At 44.9% G+C, this 18,889-nt stretch overlaps 1 protein-coding gene across 10 annotated transcripts in view; it reads right to left on the bottom strand.

Moving 5' to 3' along the window:
* LOC124002804 (septin-9-like) overlaps nucleotides 1-18,889 on the bottom strand; it is a 91,376-nt gene that overhangs the window by 9,322 nt on the left and 63,165 nt on the right. For 8 of the 10 annotated variants that reach the window (XR_006833109.1, XR_006833108.1, XM_046310552.1 and 5 more), the window contains 4 exons: nucleotides 12,662-12,838; nucleotides 10,153-10,281; nucleotides 9,947-10,028; nucleotides 9,712-9,849 (listed from right to left, as the gene is read on the bottom strand). Coding sequence is in view for 8 of the 10 variants with exons in the window: in XM_046310552.1 (XP_046166508.1) it covers nucleotides 9,712-9,849; nucleotides 9,947-10,028; nucleotides 10,153-10,281; nucleotides 12,662-12,838 (526 nt within the window). In the remaining 2 variants the exon portion in view is untranslated. Of the gene's footprint in view, nucleotides 1-9,711; nucleotides 9,850-9,946; nucleotides 10,029-10,152; nucleotides 10,282-12,661; nucleotides 12,839-13,365; nucleotides 13,514-13,537; nucleotides 14,178-18,889 lie in introns of those variants that run through there. The other 2 variants (XM_046310554.1, XM_046310558.1) reach the window with 2 other exon arrangements.

Genomic DNA, 18,889 nt, shown 5'->3' with positions numbered 1-18,889 from the left:
CATGTTTATGGGTGGCTTTGCTACAGGAAGGACTGGTGCATTTCACAAAATAGATGGCATCATGAGAGAGGAAAATTATGTGGATATATTGAAGCAACATCTCAAGATATCAGTTAAAGCTTGGTCAGAATGAGTCTTCCAAAAGGGCAATGACCCCAAGCATACTTCCAAAGTTGTGGCAAAATGACTTAAGGACAACAAAGTCAAGGTATTGGAGTGGCCATCACAAAGCCCTGACCTCAATCCTATATAAAATTTGTGGGCAGTACTGAAAAAGTGTGTGCAAGCAAGGAGGCCTACAAACCTGACTCAGTTACACCAGATCTGTTAGGAGGAATGGGCCAAAATTCACCCAACTTATTGTGGGAAGATTGTAGAAGGCTATCTGAAATGTTTGACCCAACAATTTAAAGGCAATGCTACCAAATACTAATTGAGTGTATGTAAACTCCTGACCCACTCGGAAAGTGATGAAAGATAAAAGATGAAATAAGTAATTATTTCTACCATTAATCTGACATGTCACATTCTTAAAATAAAGTGGTAATCCTAACTGACCTAAAACAGGGAATTGTTACTAGGATTAAATGTCAGGAATTGTGAAAAACTGAGTTTGCACGTATTTGGCTAAGGTGTACGCACATTTCCCACTTCAACTGTACACGGGGTACCAGTACAGAGTCAATGTGCTGGTAGAGTCAATGTACATGTAGGTAGAGTTAAAGTGACCATGCATAGATAATGAACAGAGAGTAGCAGCAGCGTAAGAGAGGGGTCTGGGTAGCCCTTTGATTAGCTGTTCAGGAGTCTTATGACTTGGGGGTGGAAGTTAAGAAACCCTTTGGACCTAGATTTGGCGCTCCGGTACCGCTTGCCGTGCGGTAGCAGAGAGAACAGTCTATGACTAGGGTGGCTAGCGTCTTTGACAATTTTTAGGGCCTTCCTCTGACACCGCCTGGTACAGAGGTCCAAGATGGCGGGAAGCTTGGCCCCACGCATTACCCTCTGTAGTGCCTTGTGGTCCGAGGCCGAGCGGTTGCCATACCATGCAGCGGATGCAACCATGTTCTCGATGGTGCAGCTGTAGAACCTTGAGGATCTGAGGACCCATGCCAAATCTTTTCAGTCTCCTGAGGGGGACTAAGCTTTGTCGTGCCCTCTTCGTGACTGTCTTTGTGTGCTTGGACTATGATAGTTTGTTGGTGATGTGGACACCAAGGAACTTGAAGCTCTCAACCTGCTCCACTGCAGCCCCGTTGATGAGAATGGGGATGTGCTCGGTCCTCCTTTTCCTGTAGTCCACAATCAATCTCCTTTGTCTAGATCATGTTGCGGGAGAGGTTGTTGTCCTGGCACCACACAGCCACGTCTCTGACCTTCTCCCTATAGGCGGTTTCATCATTGTTGGTGATCAGGCCTATCACAGTTGTGTCATCGGCAACCTTGATGGTGTTGGAGTCGTGCCTGGCCATGCAGTCATGCGTGAACAGGGAGTACAGGAGGGGACTGAGCACGCACCAATGAGGTGCATTGCTGATCCATGTTGAGGATCAGCATGGCGTATGTGTTGTTACCTACTCTTACCACCTGGGGGCGGCCTGTCAGGAAGTCCAGGATCCAGTGGCAGAGGGAGGTGTTTAGTCCCAGGGTCCTTAGCTTATTGATGAGCTTTGAGGGCATTATGGTGTTGAACTCTGAGCTTTAGTCAATGAATAGCATTTTCACATCGGTGTTCCTTTGTCCAGGTGAGAAAGAGCAGTGTGGAGTGCAATAGATATTTGGTCCTCCTTGGATCTGTTGGGGCGGTATCGAAATTGGGGAGAGTCGAGGGTTTCTGGGATAATGGTGTTGTTGTGAGCCATGACCAGCCTTTCAAAGCACTTCATGGCTACAGACATGAGTGCTACAGGTCGGTAGTCATTTAGGCAGGTTACCTTAGTGTTGGGCACAGGGACTATTGTGGTCTGCTTGAAACATGTTGGTATTACAGACTCAGTCAGGGACATGTTGAAAATGTCAGTGAAGACACTTGCAAGTTGGTCATCGCATGCTCAGAGTTCACGTCCTGGTAATCCATCTGGTCCTGTGGTATTGTGAATGCTCACCTGTTTAAAGGTCTTACATCGGCTTCGGAGAGCGTGGTCATACAGTCGCCTGAAACACTGATGCTCTCATGCATGCTTCAGTGTTACCTGCCTTGAAGCGAGCATAGGTTAATTTAGCTCGTTTGGTAGGCTCGTGTCACTGGGCAGCTCGCGGCTGTGCCTCCCTTTGTAGTCTAATAGTTTGCAAGCCCTACCACATCCAACGAGCATCAGAGCCGGTGTACTACGATTCAACCCTAGTCCTGTATTGATGTTTTGCCTGTTTGATGGTTCTTTGGAGGGCAAAAGCGGGATTTCTTATAAGCTTCCGCATTAGAGTCCCGCACCTTGAAAGTGGCAGCTCTACCCTTTAGCTCAGTGTGGATATTGCCTGTAATCCATGGCTTCTGGTTGGGGTATGTACGTACAGTCACTGTGGGAACAACATCATCAATGCACTTATTGATGAAGCCAGTGACTGATGTGATGCGTTCAGAAGGATCCCGGAACACATTCCAGTCTGTGCTAGTAAAACAGTCCTGTAGCTTAACTTGGTAGGTTATATTGTAATGCAGCACTGTAGTATAATTGAAAGCATGTCCAAAACGTTTATTCAAAGTATTTTCAGTCATGGATGATATGAGACAGATGTACCACTAGGGGGCAATGATGGTCCATTGTCTATTTTCTGATCAATGACAAGGTAATTGTGCAGCAGTGTGCCAGTATAATCCTAATTCTCAAATTTAAAAGACTAATCACAAACTCTTTCCAAGGTTAAACACAAAATGGTTAAGAACTGAAACTGATAAGCCTGGAAACAGGTAATGGTCCTCAAGATTTTCATCATGGGTGGCAGTTTTAGGGGGTAAAATGTGGGTATAATGCAATTACATACATACATACATACATACATACATACATACATACATACATACATACATACATACATACATACATACATACATACATACATACATACATACATACATACATACATACATACATACATACATACATACATACATACATACATACATACATACATACATACATACATACATACATACATATCTAAATCTAAAGACATTTTCCTCAACTGACCACTCCCACAAAGCTTGTACATTCTACTCACAAGTTGTCAAGTCTTAGAGCTTCTCTACTCTCTCTTCCCCATCTCATCTCTTTGTATCCTGTATAAACTCTCCTATCTGCGCTCTATCTGAGGAGAATGAATGAGAATGTTCAGGCTATAGCTATCCTGGCAGGGCCTCTGGTTGTTCCGTACGTCTAGATTCTGAAATACACATTTTCACATTCATTTATTTAAAATTGAAAATATGAATATCTAAAAAAAAATAACTTTTTGATGTTCATTTTAAGACAATACACTCTACAAGTACATCACATTTACAGAGTGTGCTCTCTGCTCATTCTGAATTTCTGATAATTGTATGAGCAGCACCATAGTTGGCCTGGCAGTACCTCCTGCTCCTTTCTATAGGCTCCCTCTTTTTTCAGTCTCTCTCTTTATGGTATCACCACTCCCTGCTTGGCTGGCAGTAATGCCTCTGGTTGTTCCCCTCTCCAGCTCCTCCTTATGGTCTCCTCTCCCCTCCAATTATCCCAGCCATGATGGGTCACCCTGGATCAAAGACCTGGAGCAGCTGGACTATAGAGGGGCCCCCTCAGGAGAGGGGAGAGACATGCACACGGAACGGGGCAGGAACAGAGAACACTACGCGTGTCAATACACGTCACACTACATGCCAAGGGTGTCCGAGAGAGACCCACGTGACATGGCAAGGGTGTCCAAGAGAGACCCACGTGACATGGCAAGGGTGTCCGAGAGAAACCCACGTGACATGGCAAGGGAGAGAGAGAGAACGAGGAGCGAGAAAGGGGGAGAGAAGGAGAGCGACAGACCCAGAGACAGCACAACAGACCCAGAGACAGCACAACAGACCCAGAGACAGCACAACAGACCCAGAGACAGCACAACAGACCCAGAGACAGCACAACAGACCCAGAGACAGCACAACAGACCCAGAGACAGCACAACAGACCCAGAGACAGCACAACAGACCCAGAGCGACAGACAGAGAGAACACCACTTAATTGGAAAGAAAGAAAGAGGAAGAGTGAGAGAGAGCTCCCATAGGTCATAGCCCTGCTGCAGCTCTCCTTGGCTCCGCCTATAATTTGATCTCCTGTCCCCTCAGGAACCGTGACCTCAGCTTTGTGGACTGTAAGTCAGACACACAGTGTCTCATGTGCATCAGTGGTATGTAGGCCTACTGTACACAGGTCAGTGAATACATACGGTTGATGTTTGACTATGAAGATGTTCACACGCCTCTGAACAAATAGATGAGACCGAGGTTCACTGCACATGTGAATCACATATCAGTCAACACACACACACACCACAGATAGACATGCACATGTGCACACATCTATACTCCAGTTCTTCACTTAAAACGGGAAATTGTCAGCACACACAATGCACGCCTACACACTAAACATATGTACTGTACATATTTATGCACACAGAGATGCCATATGCTCAAATTCTCCACTTCAAAAAGGGGAAAATAGTCAACTTGGTAGCTGTGTCTGCAGAGGGAGGGCTGAGCTGTCAGTGCTAATTCTCTGAGAGCTGTTCTGTGGTCAAAATGGAAGCAACCACGTAGAGGAAGGGGGGGGGGGGGACCGCACTGTAGACTGCTCTCTTCCCTCCTCTTTCTCTGATGTCTTTAAAACCACCTCGCGGGTCAAGAGAGTCCAAGTGCAACATTGCCTGGCGTAACCATGGGATACCCTGGTAGTCCTCAAAGAAAGCACCCTTCATGAGGTAACAAGAGGACAGCCTTGAGGGAAAGAGTGTGGTCAACCATTCAGTCAACGGCTGCTAGGCAGACAAGACTGCATCCGCTTCCATTCGCTACAGGTGCGACATAAAGGTCATCCTATTCCCTATATTGTGTACTACTTTTGGCCATAGCCCACAGAGCATAGGGTGCCATTTGGGACGTATCCTACGTCTATTGAAAACCAGTCTAGCTACTAAATGAAACCTTGAAGCAAATTGCTGACACTAAGTACTCCAACTAACCCAGGGTCTAATACCTTCAAATTGCAGTCAAGAAGTTTGACAATAAAAAGAACCACAACCATTGGGCTATAAAACTTGATGTCTCTGCTATTATTTGGTGATATGAGATACCAGTATTACTGAATATTCAGCGTAGTGTCTGTTACAGACATAATGGCACCAAAGCATGGAGCTATCCAAGACACATGGGTTAATTCCCAAATGGCATCCTATTCCCTATGTAGTTCACTACTTTTGACCAGAGACATAGGGGCACTGGTCCACAGTAGTGGACTAAAATAGGTAATAGGGTGTCATTTGTTACGCAGCCATGGCCTTGGCATGGTGTGTTAGTAATTGGTTACAGGCCCTTGTTGCAGACCTCAAGTCATTTGTGCGAGGAATGAAGAGGAGAGAAGAACGGGAGTTGGGAGAATAGTTTGAGTCTCGACCATGAGCCAGGTTCAACCCACAGGGTTTCATCCTTAGATTGTCCTGTAGAGGAGCATTGGCTACTCAACACATTATTACTGTGTCTCTCCCCCATCCCCTGTCGTTCCATCTGCTTTTGCTGTGTGTGTGTGTGTGTGTGTGTGTGTGTGTGTGTGTGTGTGTGTGTGTGTGTGTGTGTGTGTGTGTGTGTGTGTGTGTGTGTGTGTGTGTGTGTGTGTGTGTGTGTGTTTTTTATTCATCCCTATGCCTGTTGCTTGTGTTCTCTAGCCCAGTGCCAGGTTGTAGCTTCAGCCCCACAGTGGTGGTGGTGAGTGGAGGGGTAGGACATCCTCTTTGTGCTTCTGCTCTGAAGTCTCCTGGTGGCAGTTAAGAAGATCCTTCTTCCTGCTCCCCCTGTTTCCAGGCCTGATTAAGAGGTCCCTAGAGGGGACAGGTGCTTGGAAGTTTCCAAGAGAGCCTGTTTGGGGGAGGGGGGATGCACTCGAGGTCAAGCGGGTGAGAGAGGGAGGGGATTGGCAGGGGAAGTGAGTCATTTTAGCTTTTGGGACGAGAGAACGAGGGAAAAAGCTTTGGCTCGTGCTTTGCGAAAGAGGGTCTGGACAATGCACTGACTGTAGAGCTGCCACATAGACCCACACACACACTATGCAGCTGTGGTGTCTTGAGGGGTAGGTGAGGGAGTGTGTCAAACTGTGGGATACACACACACACCACACACTCCAGAGAATAACTGGTGGACAACTGTTGAGCTACAGGTCAAGGAAATGATGTGGGCGGATGGAAGAGACAATTGTGAGCCAGTAGATGGAGTCCTGATATGTGCTCAGACAGTGTGTGTATGTATGTATGTATGTATGTATGTATGTATGTATGTATGTATGTATGTATGTATGTATGTATGTATGTATGTATGTATGTATGTATGTATGTATGTATGTATGTATGTATGTGTGTATGTGTGTATGTGTGTATGTATGTGTGTATGTGTGTATGTGTGTATGTGTGTATGTGTGTATGTGTGTGCGTATATATATATATATATATATATATATATATATATATATATATATATATATATATATATATATATATATATATATATATATATATGCAAGTCCACCCAGGGTGCACACACAGACACTTTCATCCCTGTTAAATGACTAAAACTACAGACGTGAAAGGAAGGAGTATTATTATTATTATTAAACCTTTATTTAACTAGCCAAGTCAATTAAGAACAAATTCTTATTTTCAATGTCGGCCTTGGGTTAAAACCTCTTAAGGAAGCTGCAAATTTTCGCAGCTTTTTGTTAAAAATCTCGCAACATTTCAGCGCCCTGCTACTCATGCCAGGAATATAGTATATGCATATGATTAGTATGTGTGGATAGAAAACACTCAGACGTTTCTAAAACTGGTTAAATCACGGCTGTGACTATAACAGAACGTGCGTTTCATTGAAAAGTGCAGCAAAATCTGATCACTGAAAATGGAAAAATATATCCATGCGCAACTTGACCCACATTAAATGGAGCCGAGGTTGCAATACCTACAGCTTCCACACAATGTCAACAGTCTTGTCATTTGCCTACTATTTTTTTCTTGGTCAAACAGACACAGGGCAGAGCAGTTCTTCCGGTCTCCAACCGGATATTTTGGTTGAGATTTACCCGGATATTATTTCCAGACGCACAGCTATAGAATATAATTTGCCTCGTGATCAATTTGATCACTTATTAACGTTTACTAATACCTAAAGTTGCATTACAAAAGTATTTCGAAGTGTTTTGTGAAAGTTTATCGTCAACTTTTTTAATTTAAAAAAATGACGTTACGTTAAAAAACGCTATATTTTTCTTTGATCACACACTCTTCATAGATCGATATCTAGGCTATATATGGACCGATTTAATCGGAAAAAAAAGACCCAATAGTGATTATGGGACATCTAGGAGTGCCAACAAAGAAGATGGTCAAAGGTAATGAATGTTTTATATTTTATTTGTGCGGTTTGTGTAGCGCCGACTATGCTAATTATTTTGTTTACGTCCCCTGCGGGTCTTTTGGGGTGTTACATGCTATCAGATAATAGCTTCTCATGCTTTCGCCGAAAAGCATTTTACAAATCTGACTTGGTGGATAGATTCACAACGAGTGTAGCTTTAATTCACTACCTTGAATGTGTATTTTAATGAAAGTTTAATGACAGTTTGAGTTTTATCAAAAGCTATAGCTGGCGCTCTGAAACTCCGCTGAGTGATGTTCCTGCCAGGGAACTGTATTCTGCTACTTCCTTGTTCAGGGGCAGAATGACAGATTTTTACTTTGATAGTTCGGGGATTCGATCTTGCAACCTTCCGGTTACAAGTCCAACACTCTAACCACTAGGCTAACTGTTGCCTTGAAAAATGAAACAACTAGCCACCACCTGGGTGTTTAAAACTATTCTGTTAGTAATGCATACACATCCAGAAGACTACAGGACCTTGACAGAATCTTTACATGCTCCGAGACAGACTGAAGACACTTAACCATTTCCCTGTCTATTAGAATAAATGCTTTTAACTTTGCATGAAAATAACCTCACTCAACGTCAACAAAACTAAGGAGATGATTGTGGACTTCAGGAAACAGCAGAGGGAACACCCCCCTATCCACATCGATGGAACAGTAGTGGAGCAGGTAGTAAGTTAAGTTCCTCGGCGTACACATCACATACAAACTGAATTGGTCCACCCACACAGACAGCATCGTGAAGAAGGCGCAGCAGCGCCTCTTCAACCTCAAGGAGGCTGAAGAAATTCAGCTTGTCACCAAAAGCACCCACAAACTTCTACAGATGCACAATCGAGAGCATCCTGTCGGGCTCACCGCCTGGTACGGCAACAGCTCCGCCCACAACCGTAAGGCTCTCCAGAGGGTAGTGAGGTCGGCACAACGCATCACCAGGGGCAAACTACCTGCCCTCCAGGACACCTACACCACCGATGTCACAGGAAGGCCATAAAGATCATCAAGGACATCAACCACCCGAACCACTGCCTGTTCACCCCGCTATCATCCAGAAGGCGAGGTCAGTACAGGTGCATCAAAGCTGGGACCGAGAGACTGAAAAACAGCTTCAATCTCAAGGCCATCAGACTGTTAAACAGCCACCACTAACATTGAGTGGCTGCTGCCAACACACTAACTCAACTTCAGCCACTTTAATAATGGGATTTGATGGGAATTGATGTAAAATATATCACTAGCCACTTTAAACAATGCTACCTAATATAATGTTTACATACCCCACATTATCCATCTCATATGTATACGTATATACTGTACTCTATATCATCTACTGCATCCTTATGTAATACATGTATCACTAGCCACTTTAAACTATGCCACTTTGTTTACATACTCATCTCATATGTATATACTGTACTCGATACCATCTACTGCATCTTGCCTATGCCGCTCTGTACCATCACTCATTCATATATCTTTATGTACATATTCTTTATCCCTTTACACTTGTGTGTATAAGGTAGTAGTTTTGGAATTGTTAGATTACTCGTTGGTTATTACTGCATTGTCGGAACTAGAAGCACAAGCATTTCGCTACCCTCGCATTAACATCTGCTAACCATGTGTATGTGACAAATACATTTGATTTGAATGTCTAGGATTTTGGTGGTTTATCTTTCGGTATGTTAATATGAAGTAATTCTCTCATTTGCCAAGTCGCGGTTCCTGGTCAAATATACAAATGTATCCTCAACACTTTGTTGTACATACATGGTTTTAGTCTCCCTGGCACTCATGGTTTGATTACACAGTCGATAGGATTGGGTACTATAGTTTTCCAAGACAGTGGGTACTATAGTTTTCCAAGACAGTGGGTACTATAGCGTCTGCAGTCAAAGGAGTCTTTGTGAAACCTGATTCCCAAAGCGATACCTCTGAGTCTCAGTGGACAAGATGACTTCTATAAATGGTCGAAAGAAAAGGAGGGTAGTCTAGAGGAAGTGGTGAAGTCCCAGACAAACAAACAGAGTGTGTGTGTGAGAGAGAGTGAGTGAGTCCATAACTCACCAGTGTCCAGTAGGTGGTATGAAGTACATGCAGCAGTGAACCCGTGAGTCTGGGATCCTCTTCTTCCTGTCGATGTTGATCTCCTCCTGCAGGTACTGCTCATACTGGTCATTGATGAACTTCATGATTGGCTGCCAGCTGTTGGGGGGAGGGGCACATGGGAAATGGAGTTCACAGACAGGCGACGACATAGTCATTCACTCTGGTGGTAGGGATAAAAAAAACTACAACTCACCAGTTCTCGTTGTTGATGTGGTCCCCAAAGCCGGGAGTGTCGATTACCGTTAGTTTCATCCTCACGCCCTTCTCTTCGATGTCTAGACAGAGACACAGGAGATATCCATGACATGTATTATGTAAACTGCATACCATACATATACATATTATAATGTATACTGCATACCACAGATCCGTTTGTATGCATGTATGTGTGTGTGTTACCGTGACTGATGGACTTGATCTCGATGGTCTTGGGGATCCTCTCCTCGGGGGTGGACACCACAGACTTCCTGCTGACCTTAGACTTGAACAGGGTGTTCATCAGGGTCGACTTCCCCAGACCACTCTGACCTGTTAAAGACCAACACGGGGTGAGCTATATGTCTGGAAACACTCAAAAACAGAGGGGCTTATCTTCAACCATGAGGCTCTTCTAACCTGTCGTGAATGTACAATAGCTTTCCTGACTCTGAACAGAGACCCTACACACAAGTCACGTGACAGACCGAGCTAGACAAAGAGTGTGTCCTCATGCACTCACTGACTATGACACCAGCATGGCAGCTGTAGGGCCATTCCAGCCTGCTATCTGTCGGGCCATTCCTGCCTGCTATCTGTCGGGCCACAGAGGACAGATGGACCAGCCACACACACTCCTCACCAAGACCCAGAAAAGGACTGGCCACCGCTCAGAACCTGGTTCCTCTCTAGGTTTCTTCCTAGGTTCCAGCCTTTCTAGGGAGTTGTTCCTAGCCACTGTGCTTCTACATCTGCATTGCTTGCTGTTGGGGGTTTTAGTCTGTGTTTCTGTTTAAGCACTTTGTCACATCTGCTGATGTAAGAAGAGCTTTATAGATACATTTGATTGATTCCTCTACCTCCCCATAGGCATCCATTAGCAGCAGGCCTGACAGTGGGCATCGGCAGCACAGCTGTGCCAGCTTAATTAGCCTTTATGCATTGGGGACACTGCTGCGGTCTAAGGGGCTTTAGGGCTGGGATTAGGGTAATACATCTCACAGAGATTGGAGTCTGATTACATCTCCACTGACCTTTCTCACAATGCCTTCAGAGAGGGACAGAGAGCACTGCTGCTGTGTCGAACTCTGTCCCGGGGCTCCTTAAGGGTGCACGTTTAGGTTCTTGCCCTAGCACATCAGAGCCGATTGAAAAAAATCTAAGTTTGATGATGAGTTGGCCGTTTGAATCAGCTGTGTAGTGCCAGGGCCGAGTTTAGGACAGACGGTCATAGAGGATAGCCAAAACGGCCACTTCAAAACCAAATCAGAGTTAGGCACTTGTACAGTAGTAAAACGACTTCAGTTTGACCCCGGATACTGTAGGTCACTGAATCAACTATACCCCTGTAAAAAGGACAACCTTATAAAATGTCTTCTTTAACTTAATCATCAGGACTTGATGGACAGATCCTATATGTACAGATAGGATGCATCAACAACAACCCTCTATTCTAACCTGGCCTTTATCATGCGAGTCAAGTCTCTCACACCAATAGCGACTATAACATGTAAGCGCCCAATTGCACAACATAGCCTGGGCTCACGAACACATCTATCATTCACTACAAGTCTGCCTTTCTCCAACGTTCCGACTCCACTTCAAGTGGGCACACGCGTCTGACGTCTCTGATGGAGCGCTGGCTGAATGCTGCCCTTTGCCTGAAAACAACTATGAGGGTTGTGATGCATGTCAGTTATTTTTTATTGAATTGATCTTCCTACATGATAGCAATGAGAGAAAATGAATATTTTTTGACCTTGCCCAGATACGTTTTCTTTGACTTGGTACCATGAGATGCCACCTTTATTTTAAACAAACACATTCCAATGGTTTAGGATCTCCTCAGAACCACTATGACAGCTAGTATGTATACAAAACACACTCCTGCAGGGAGTACTGTGTGCTCTACTCTACCACCATCCCCCACTGACTGCCACCAAACACAAAAAGAGACATCTAAACTGGAAGAGAGACTCGAGGTCCTTCAACATGCTCTTTGTAGCTTTCAATCACTTCTCACCGTGGTAAAGTACAGGTAACTGCCGAAATAAAGGAACCACCAACAGTGTCTCAATAGTGTGTTGCTCCACCACGAGCCGCCAGAACAGCTTCAATGTGCCTTGGTATCGATTCTACAAGTGACTGGAACTCTATTGCAGGGATGCGACACGGTTCTTCCACGAGACATTCAATAATTGGGCGTTTTGTTGATGGCGGTGGAAAACGCGGTCTCAGGCACTGCTCCAGGATCTCCCGTAAGTGTTCAATAGGGTTGAGGTCTGAGATCCGGTGACTCGCGAGCTGTGGTGAGCTGAGGGCAGGGTAGAGTTTGCTAGAGCCTGTCAATATTAATGGGCATCATTACTCCACCATCTCTCTCTGCCGGACTACTTTCTTTTATCTAGTGAAGGATGCATGCCACTGTGTGTAGTGTGTACCAATCTCAGGGGCACTTGGGGTAAGGGTTCTGGAAGTTAGTCCTGGAAGATCAAGCACTCACTCCAGGCTCATTTCCAAATGACAGCGTGACTTTGAAAACAGTTAAATAGAGATTATAGAAAATAAAGTGAGTCTCGCTCTCTCTGGGGATGGGTGGATGTAACAGAGGACGTGTGTGTGTGTTCATGTGTGTTTAAAACCATTCACTCACATCTATGATCTCAAAAGGGTGTCTGTTGCATGCGTGTGTTCACTGTTCAACACCACTCACCGACGATCATGATGTTGAGCTCAAAGCCCTGTTTCATGGCCTTCCTCCTCATCTGCTCCAGGATGGCATCGATGCCCACGTAGCTGAAGTCGCCAGCGGCATGTGACGCTCCCTTGGCAGGGGGTTGCGGATGTGGTGGGGCGGACATGTTGCTGTGGCTCGGATTGACCTCTGACCCTGATGATGAGAGAGAGAGAGAGAGAGATCAGTGTTCAGCATAGAACATTTTAAATAGGAGCGTTCCATGCTGACAAACATTCTGATAAATATTTTCCATCCTACTCGTCACTGTAGCTGCCGATCAATGAGTAGATATCACGAATGTTCGCTGAATTCCAGCTGTACTGAACGCAAACTACATCGGACAAATGTAAGTTATCAAACTGATTCTACACAACAGTGGTGGCATGTTTGAGGAATAATGGATGCTATGCTTCAGCAGTATCAACACGGATATCACAGTTAACAACTCCACCTCACACAATAAGTCACTCTAACAAGAGTCCAACTGTAGCCACAGGACAAGACACTCATACACAGACACAAACCATTACATGAAGTGACTCAGAACCCCCCCGTCTAAAAGAGACAAACACAGATCCCTGTGGAATTAAACTGAGCGAGGCAGCCAACAACCTGTAGAGACTTTAGCCCAATAAATTACACACAGAAAAGCAGACAAACACATCCGCTCCCTACATCACCTGAATCTGAAGATGTACGTGCGTCTTACGATAACCTTTCACTTTACTGTGTTGTGGTGAACAATGGTGGCGAGCTGCAGCTGTAACGTGGATGTAGTTCTGACAATATTTCAAACTACAAAGAAAAAGGTACACAGACTTGTGTTGTAGAATAGTAGCAGTTACAACTCACCGGAGTGAGTGACTTGGAGGCAGGTAGATGAAAAGTACAGTCTACGCTGACGTAGACCTAAAATAGTCCAAAGTTGCTGAAGAGAAGGTGTGACTGCCAATTGTAGCAAGGCTAACTGCCAAAGCAGTGTCTGGACGAGCCTACTAAACAGACAACAAGCTGCTTTCAACTGTCGCATGTACACACACACACACACACACACACACACACACACACACACGCACGCACGCACGCACGCACACACACACACGTTAGCCCTGGAGGGGTGGGAGGAGATAGTTGGGTGTGATATTCCTTTGACAGCGTGCTCCGGTATCATCTACTGCTCAAGGTTTACAGACACTCCAAAACCACAGACAGAGACATATCACAGCCGCCAAAAATAGCTGTGAATGAATTCAAACATGCAAGCAGAAGATCCTCAGACAAACTTCAAGACGAATGTACACGCTGTTAACACGGACCACGATGAACGTGCTCCGGATACGGGGGAACTGCGGCTGTGGTTTCCAGTGCTTTACATTCCAGTTGTGTGTCCATACAGTTCACTCACAGTAGGAGAGAAAGTAGAACTCCCTTTTGGAGTTTGACAATGTCAGCTCTGGCTGTCTGTGACACGTCATTCTAACCCCCCTGCTCCTGTAGCTGTGTGTGCGCAATGTTGACCTGATGAGCATCAACAGCCACGTCCGTCTTCACAGTGAAACCTTCACCGCAGTCTCTGGGTTTCCTGTTCATCACACTCCCATCCACATCGTCTCGCTTTAGCTGGCTGGGCCTGATGATTCAAGTGTTGCGTTTTGCTCCACCTTGCACACGGGAAGTCATTGTTATTTCCTGTTCATGTCTGATAACGGCAGTTGGGAGCGTGCCCATAAAACATGCTGCCTCAGATCGGACACTAAATTCAATGTCACGTATAGAATCTTCCCCAATGGCTTTCTACACAATACGGAACCATTTTGTGGCACCACTACAGAAGGAGCTTTCTTTTATTTGAACTAGGAAGGCCCAGACTTTCCACAAGGAAGCCCTGGGGAAAAGTGCTGCAAATAAACTTTTAATGAACACAGTGTTCCCAACTGGACTCTTTTCTCTGTATACATCAATTATGTCGCTCTTGCTGCTGGTGATTCTCTGATTCACCTTAATGCCATACAACTCTCCTTCTGTGGCCTCCAACTGCAAGTAAAATGAAATGCATGCTCTTCAACCGATCGCTGCCCGCACCTGCCCACCATCCAGCATCACTACTCTGGACAGTTCTGACTTAGAATATGTGGACAACTACAAATACCTAGGTATCTGGTTAGACTGTAAACTCTCCTTCCAGACTCACATTAAGCATCTCCAATCCTATTTTGCAACAAAGCATCCTTCACTCATGCTGCCAAACATACCCTCGTAAAACTGACCATCCTACCGATCCTCGACGATGTCATTTACAAAATAGCCTCCAACACTCTACTCAACAAATTGGATGCAGTCTATCACAGTGCCATCCGTTTTGTCACCAAAGCCCCATATACTACCCATCAGTGCGACCTGTACGCTCTCGTTGGCTGGCCCTCGCTTCATATTCGTCGCCAAACCCACTGGCTCCATGTCATCTATAAGTCTTTGCTCGGTAAAGCCCCGCCTTATCTCAGCTCACTGGTCACCATAGCAGCACCCACCTGTAGCACTCGCTCCAGCAGGTATATTTCACTGGTCACCCCCAAAGCCAATTCCTCCTGTGGTCACCTTTCCTTCCAGTTCTCTGCTGCCAATGACTGGAACGAACTGCAACAATCACTGAAGCTGGAGACTAATATCTACCTCACTAGCTTTAAGCACCAGCTGTCAGAGCAGCTCACAGATCACTGCACCTGTACATAGCCCATCTGTAAACAGCCCATCTATCTACCTCATTCACATACTGTATTTATATTGCTCTTTTGCACCCCCAGTATCTCTACTTGCACATTCATCTTCTGCACATCTATCACTCCAGTGTTTAATTGCTATATTGTAATTACTTCGCCACCATGACCTATTTATTGCCTTACCTCCCTTATCTTACCTCATTTGCACACAATGTATATAGACGGTTTGTTTATTCCTTGTGTATTCCATGTTGCTTTATCTTGGCCAGGTCGCAGTTGTAAATGAGAACTTGTTCTCAACTAGCCTACCTGGTTAAATAAAGGTGAAATTAATACAAATAATAATAATTTTAAAAAAACGTACTTCTAAACCCTCACCCCAGAATGAATATCTGAACGACTGTGAATCTCTGAACTGAATGTCCTTTTCTCCTCCACTAATAGTCAGATTGAGACACCCCAATAGAAGAGAATGGGTAGGTGGTGCCGGTTGAGTTGGACCACACCTTCACTTGCCAGTATCTGTGTGGAGCTGCAGTCTCAACCTTCACTTTCCCAGACCCTGTGATGATAGACGGAGGCTAAGATACCACAGAGCGGCTTGGCTGAAACGTCCTGGGAACATGAACTTTATAGAAGAAAAATCCGTTCCTCTTTACCGTCATCAATCAATGCACATCACCGTCAGAGTATTGGGTTTTGTTTTTGTATTCCCTCAACCGGCAAAGCACTCAGCTCCTTTATGTTAAAGGGGGAGGGAAAGCATGACACAATGGCATGTACAGGGCCTTTGTTGATGTTGTGGTGTCATGTGCCTAACTACCTGCCTGCCTGCGTGCCTGTGTGCATGCAGCATATCACCCTGCATCCCATTGCTGGTTTGCCTCTGAAGCTAAGTAGGGTTGGTGCTGGTCGGGAGACCAGATGCTGTTGGAAGTGATGTTGGAGGGCCAGTAGGAGGCACCTTTCCCTCTGGTCCCAACAAAAATAAATATCCCAATGCCCCAGGGCAGTGATTGGGACATTGTCCTGTGTAGGGTGCCGCCTTAAATAAATAAAAGGTTAAATAAAAATAAACATTTCAGATGGGACGTTAAATGGGTGTCCTGACTCTCTGTGGTCATGGCACATAAGAGTAGGGGTGTTAACCCCGGTGTCCTGGCTAAGTTCCCAATCTGGCCCTCATACCATCATGGCCATCTAATCATCCCTAGCTTCCAATTTTATTTTTATTTATTTTATTTCACCTTTATTTAACCAGGTAGGCTAGTTGAGAACAAGTTCTCATTTGCAACTGCGACCTGGCCAAGATAAAAGCATAGCAGTGTGAACAGACAACACAGAGTTAACACATGGAATAAACAATTAACAAGTCAATAACACAGTAGAAAAAAAATGGGCAGTCTATATACAATGTGTGCAAAAGGCATGAGGAGGTAGGCGAATAATACAGTTTTGCAGATTAACACTGGAGTGATAAATGATCAGGTCATGTACAGGTAGAGATATTGGTGTGCAAAAGAGCAGAAAAATAAATAAATAAAAACAGTATAAAAAACAGTATGGGAATGAGGTAGGTGAAAATGGGTGGGCTATTTTCCTATAGACTATGTACAGCTGCAGCGATCGGTTAGCTGCTCGGATAGCTGATGTTTGAAGTTGGTGAGGGAGATAAAAGTCTCCAACTTCAGCGATTTTTGCAATTCGTTCCAGTCACAGGCAGCAGAGTACTGGAACGAAAGGCGGCCAAATGATGTGTTGGCTTTAGGGATGATCAGTGAGATACACCTGCTGGAGCGCGTGCTACGGATGGGTGTTGCCATCGTGACCAGTGAACTGAGATAAGGCGGAGCTTTACCTAGCATGGACTTGTAGATGACCTGGAGCCAGTGGGTCTGGCGACGAATATGTAGTGAGGGCCAGCCGACTAGAGCATACAAGTCGCAGTGGTGGGTGGTATAAGGTGCTTTAGTGACAAAACGGATGGCACAATTGACTCATTTATCCCCCCCATAACTATTCCCAAGGTCATTGCTATAAATTAGACGTGTTCAGTCAACTTATCTGGTAAAATAAGGGTTAACAAAAAATAAAATAACATTTAAAAAGGAGTACGGACCCTACTGTGCAGGAAGCAGCCTCTAAGAGACAGGACACAAACCAGCACTAATGACATATTAAGGGTCTATAAGCCATCCCATGCCTGGGTACCACAATGCCAGCTCCCCCTGTGCCATCTGGTGGGTAACGTCTGGGTTCTCTAAGAATAGAAACCACACACACACACACACACACACAACACACACACACACACACACACACACACACACACACACACACACACACACACACACACACAGCGAGAGAGCAAGGAGAAAAAAGGGTGCTGATGGCTGTGGCTTAACAAGACTGGGAATCTGCTGTCTGAATTCTCTGTTCCGGCTGGACTGGCACAACAGACGAGAACCATCAGTTTCCCTCTCCTCAACAGTGACCACTGATCAAATCTGATTGGTCGCATACACATGCTGTTGCGGGCGTAGCAAAACATTTCACCTTCCTCATAATTTATGAGCTACAAGAAAAACATTGGCGTTTGAAGATCCAATAGATGGGGCCCCATCAAACTTTTATAGAAAGCCTTGCCTTCTTTTTATGAGTCAGAATAGCAGACAGGCATAAAAAAACATTCTACAGAGCTCTGGTAGCCTTTGAAGCCTGCTGGGTCTCTGGCTGATTTTTCTGATTAAAACTGACCAGTGAAACTATGACATTCTAAACTTAGCTCACGCTAAATGACCCTAATTTGATGTGAAGCCCTCTCCAATACACGTTGCATCCAAACTGAAGACGAAGGGCCCTTGAGCCCAAAAAAAGCAGCTGTTGCTTATTCAAAAGAAATAAGATATTTGACCTGTAAAAACACCTAGCTGACCCCAGAATTAACCCTCAAAACACAACATCAAATTATTTCTTCCACTTTCTTAACCCTTTCCAACTGACTACCATGCAGTGTTTACCAGAACTCTGAAAACAGACAACTGTTACGACTGGGGTTGAAAAAAAGGCTAACTGCCATTTCTGACTTAAGTGTGAAAAGAGATTTAAGTATTAAGGGAAAGAATGTGGAGCGTTGCAGAATGGACATGGTGGAGTTTAAAGGTTCAGTCCATCCTCATTTTCCTTGCATGGATGAATGAATGGATAGATCGATGAGACCCTAACAGCTGCTGTTTCCAGACTACACATCCAGATTTGCTCCATTGAGAACCACCTCTGTTTCATCAAAACACTGGTTTGTTACACTCATCCTAGATCAATGGGGACCATGTGGACACTCATCCTAGATCAATGGGGACCATGTGGACACTCATCCTAGATCAATGGGGACCATGTGGACACTCATCCTAGATCAAGGGGGACCATGTGGACACTCATCCTAGATCAAGGGGGACCATGTGGACACTCATCCTAGATCAAGGGGGAC

The sequence above is a fragment of the Oncorhynchus gorbuscha genome, linkage group LG18, assembly GCF_021184085.1.
Source record: "Oncorhynchus gorbuscha isolate QuinsamMale2020 ecotype Even-year linkage group LG18, OgorEven_v1.0, whole genome shotgun sequence".
Classification (NCBI taxonomy): domain Eukaryota; kingdom Metazoa; phylum Chordata; class Actinopteri; order Salmoniformes; family Salmonidae; genus Oncorhynchus; species Oncorhynchus gorbuscha.
Note: the sequence above shows the minus strand (reverse complement) of the source record. Positions and strands in the feature narration are given on the sequence as shown.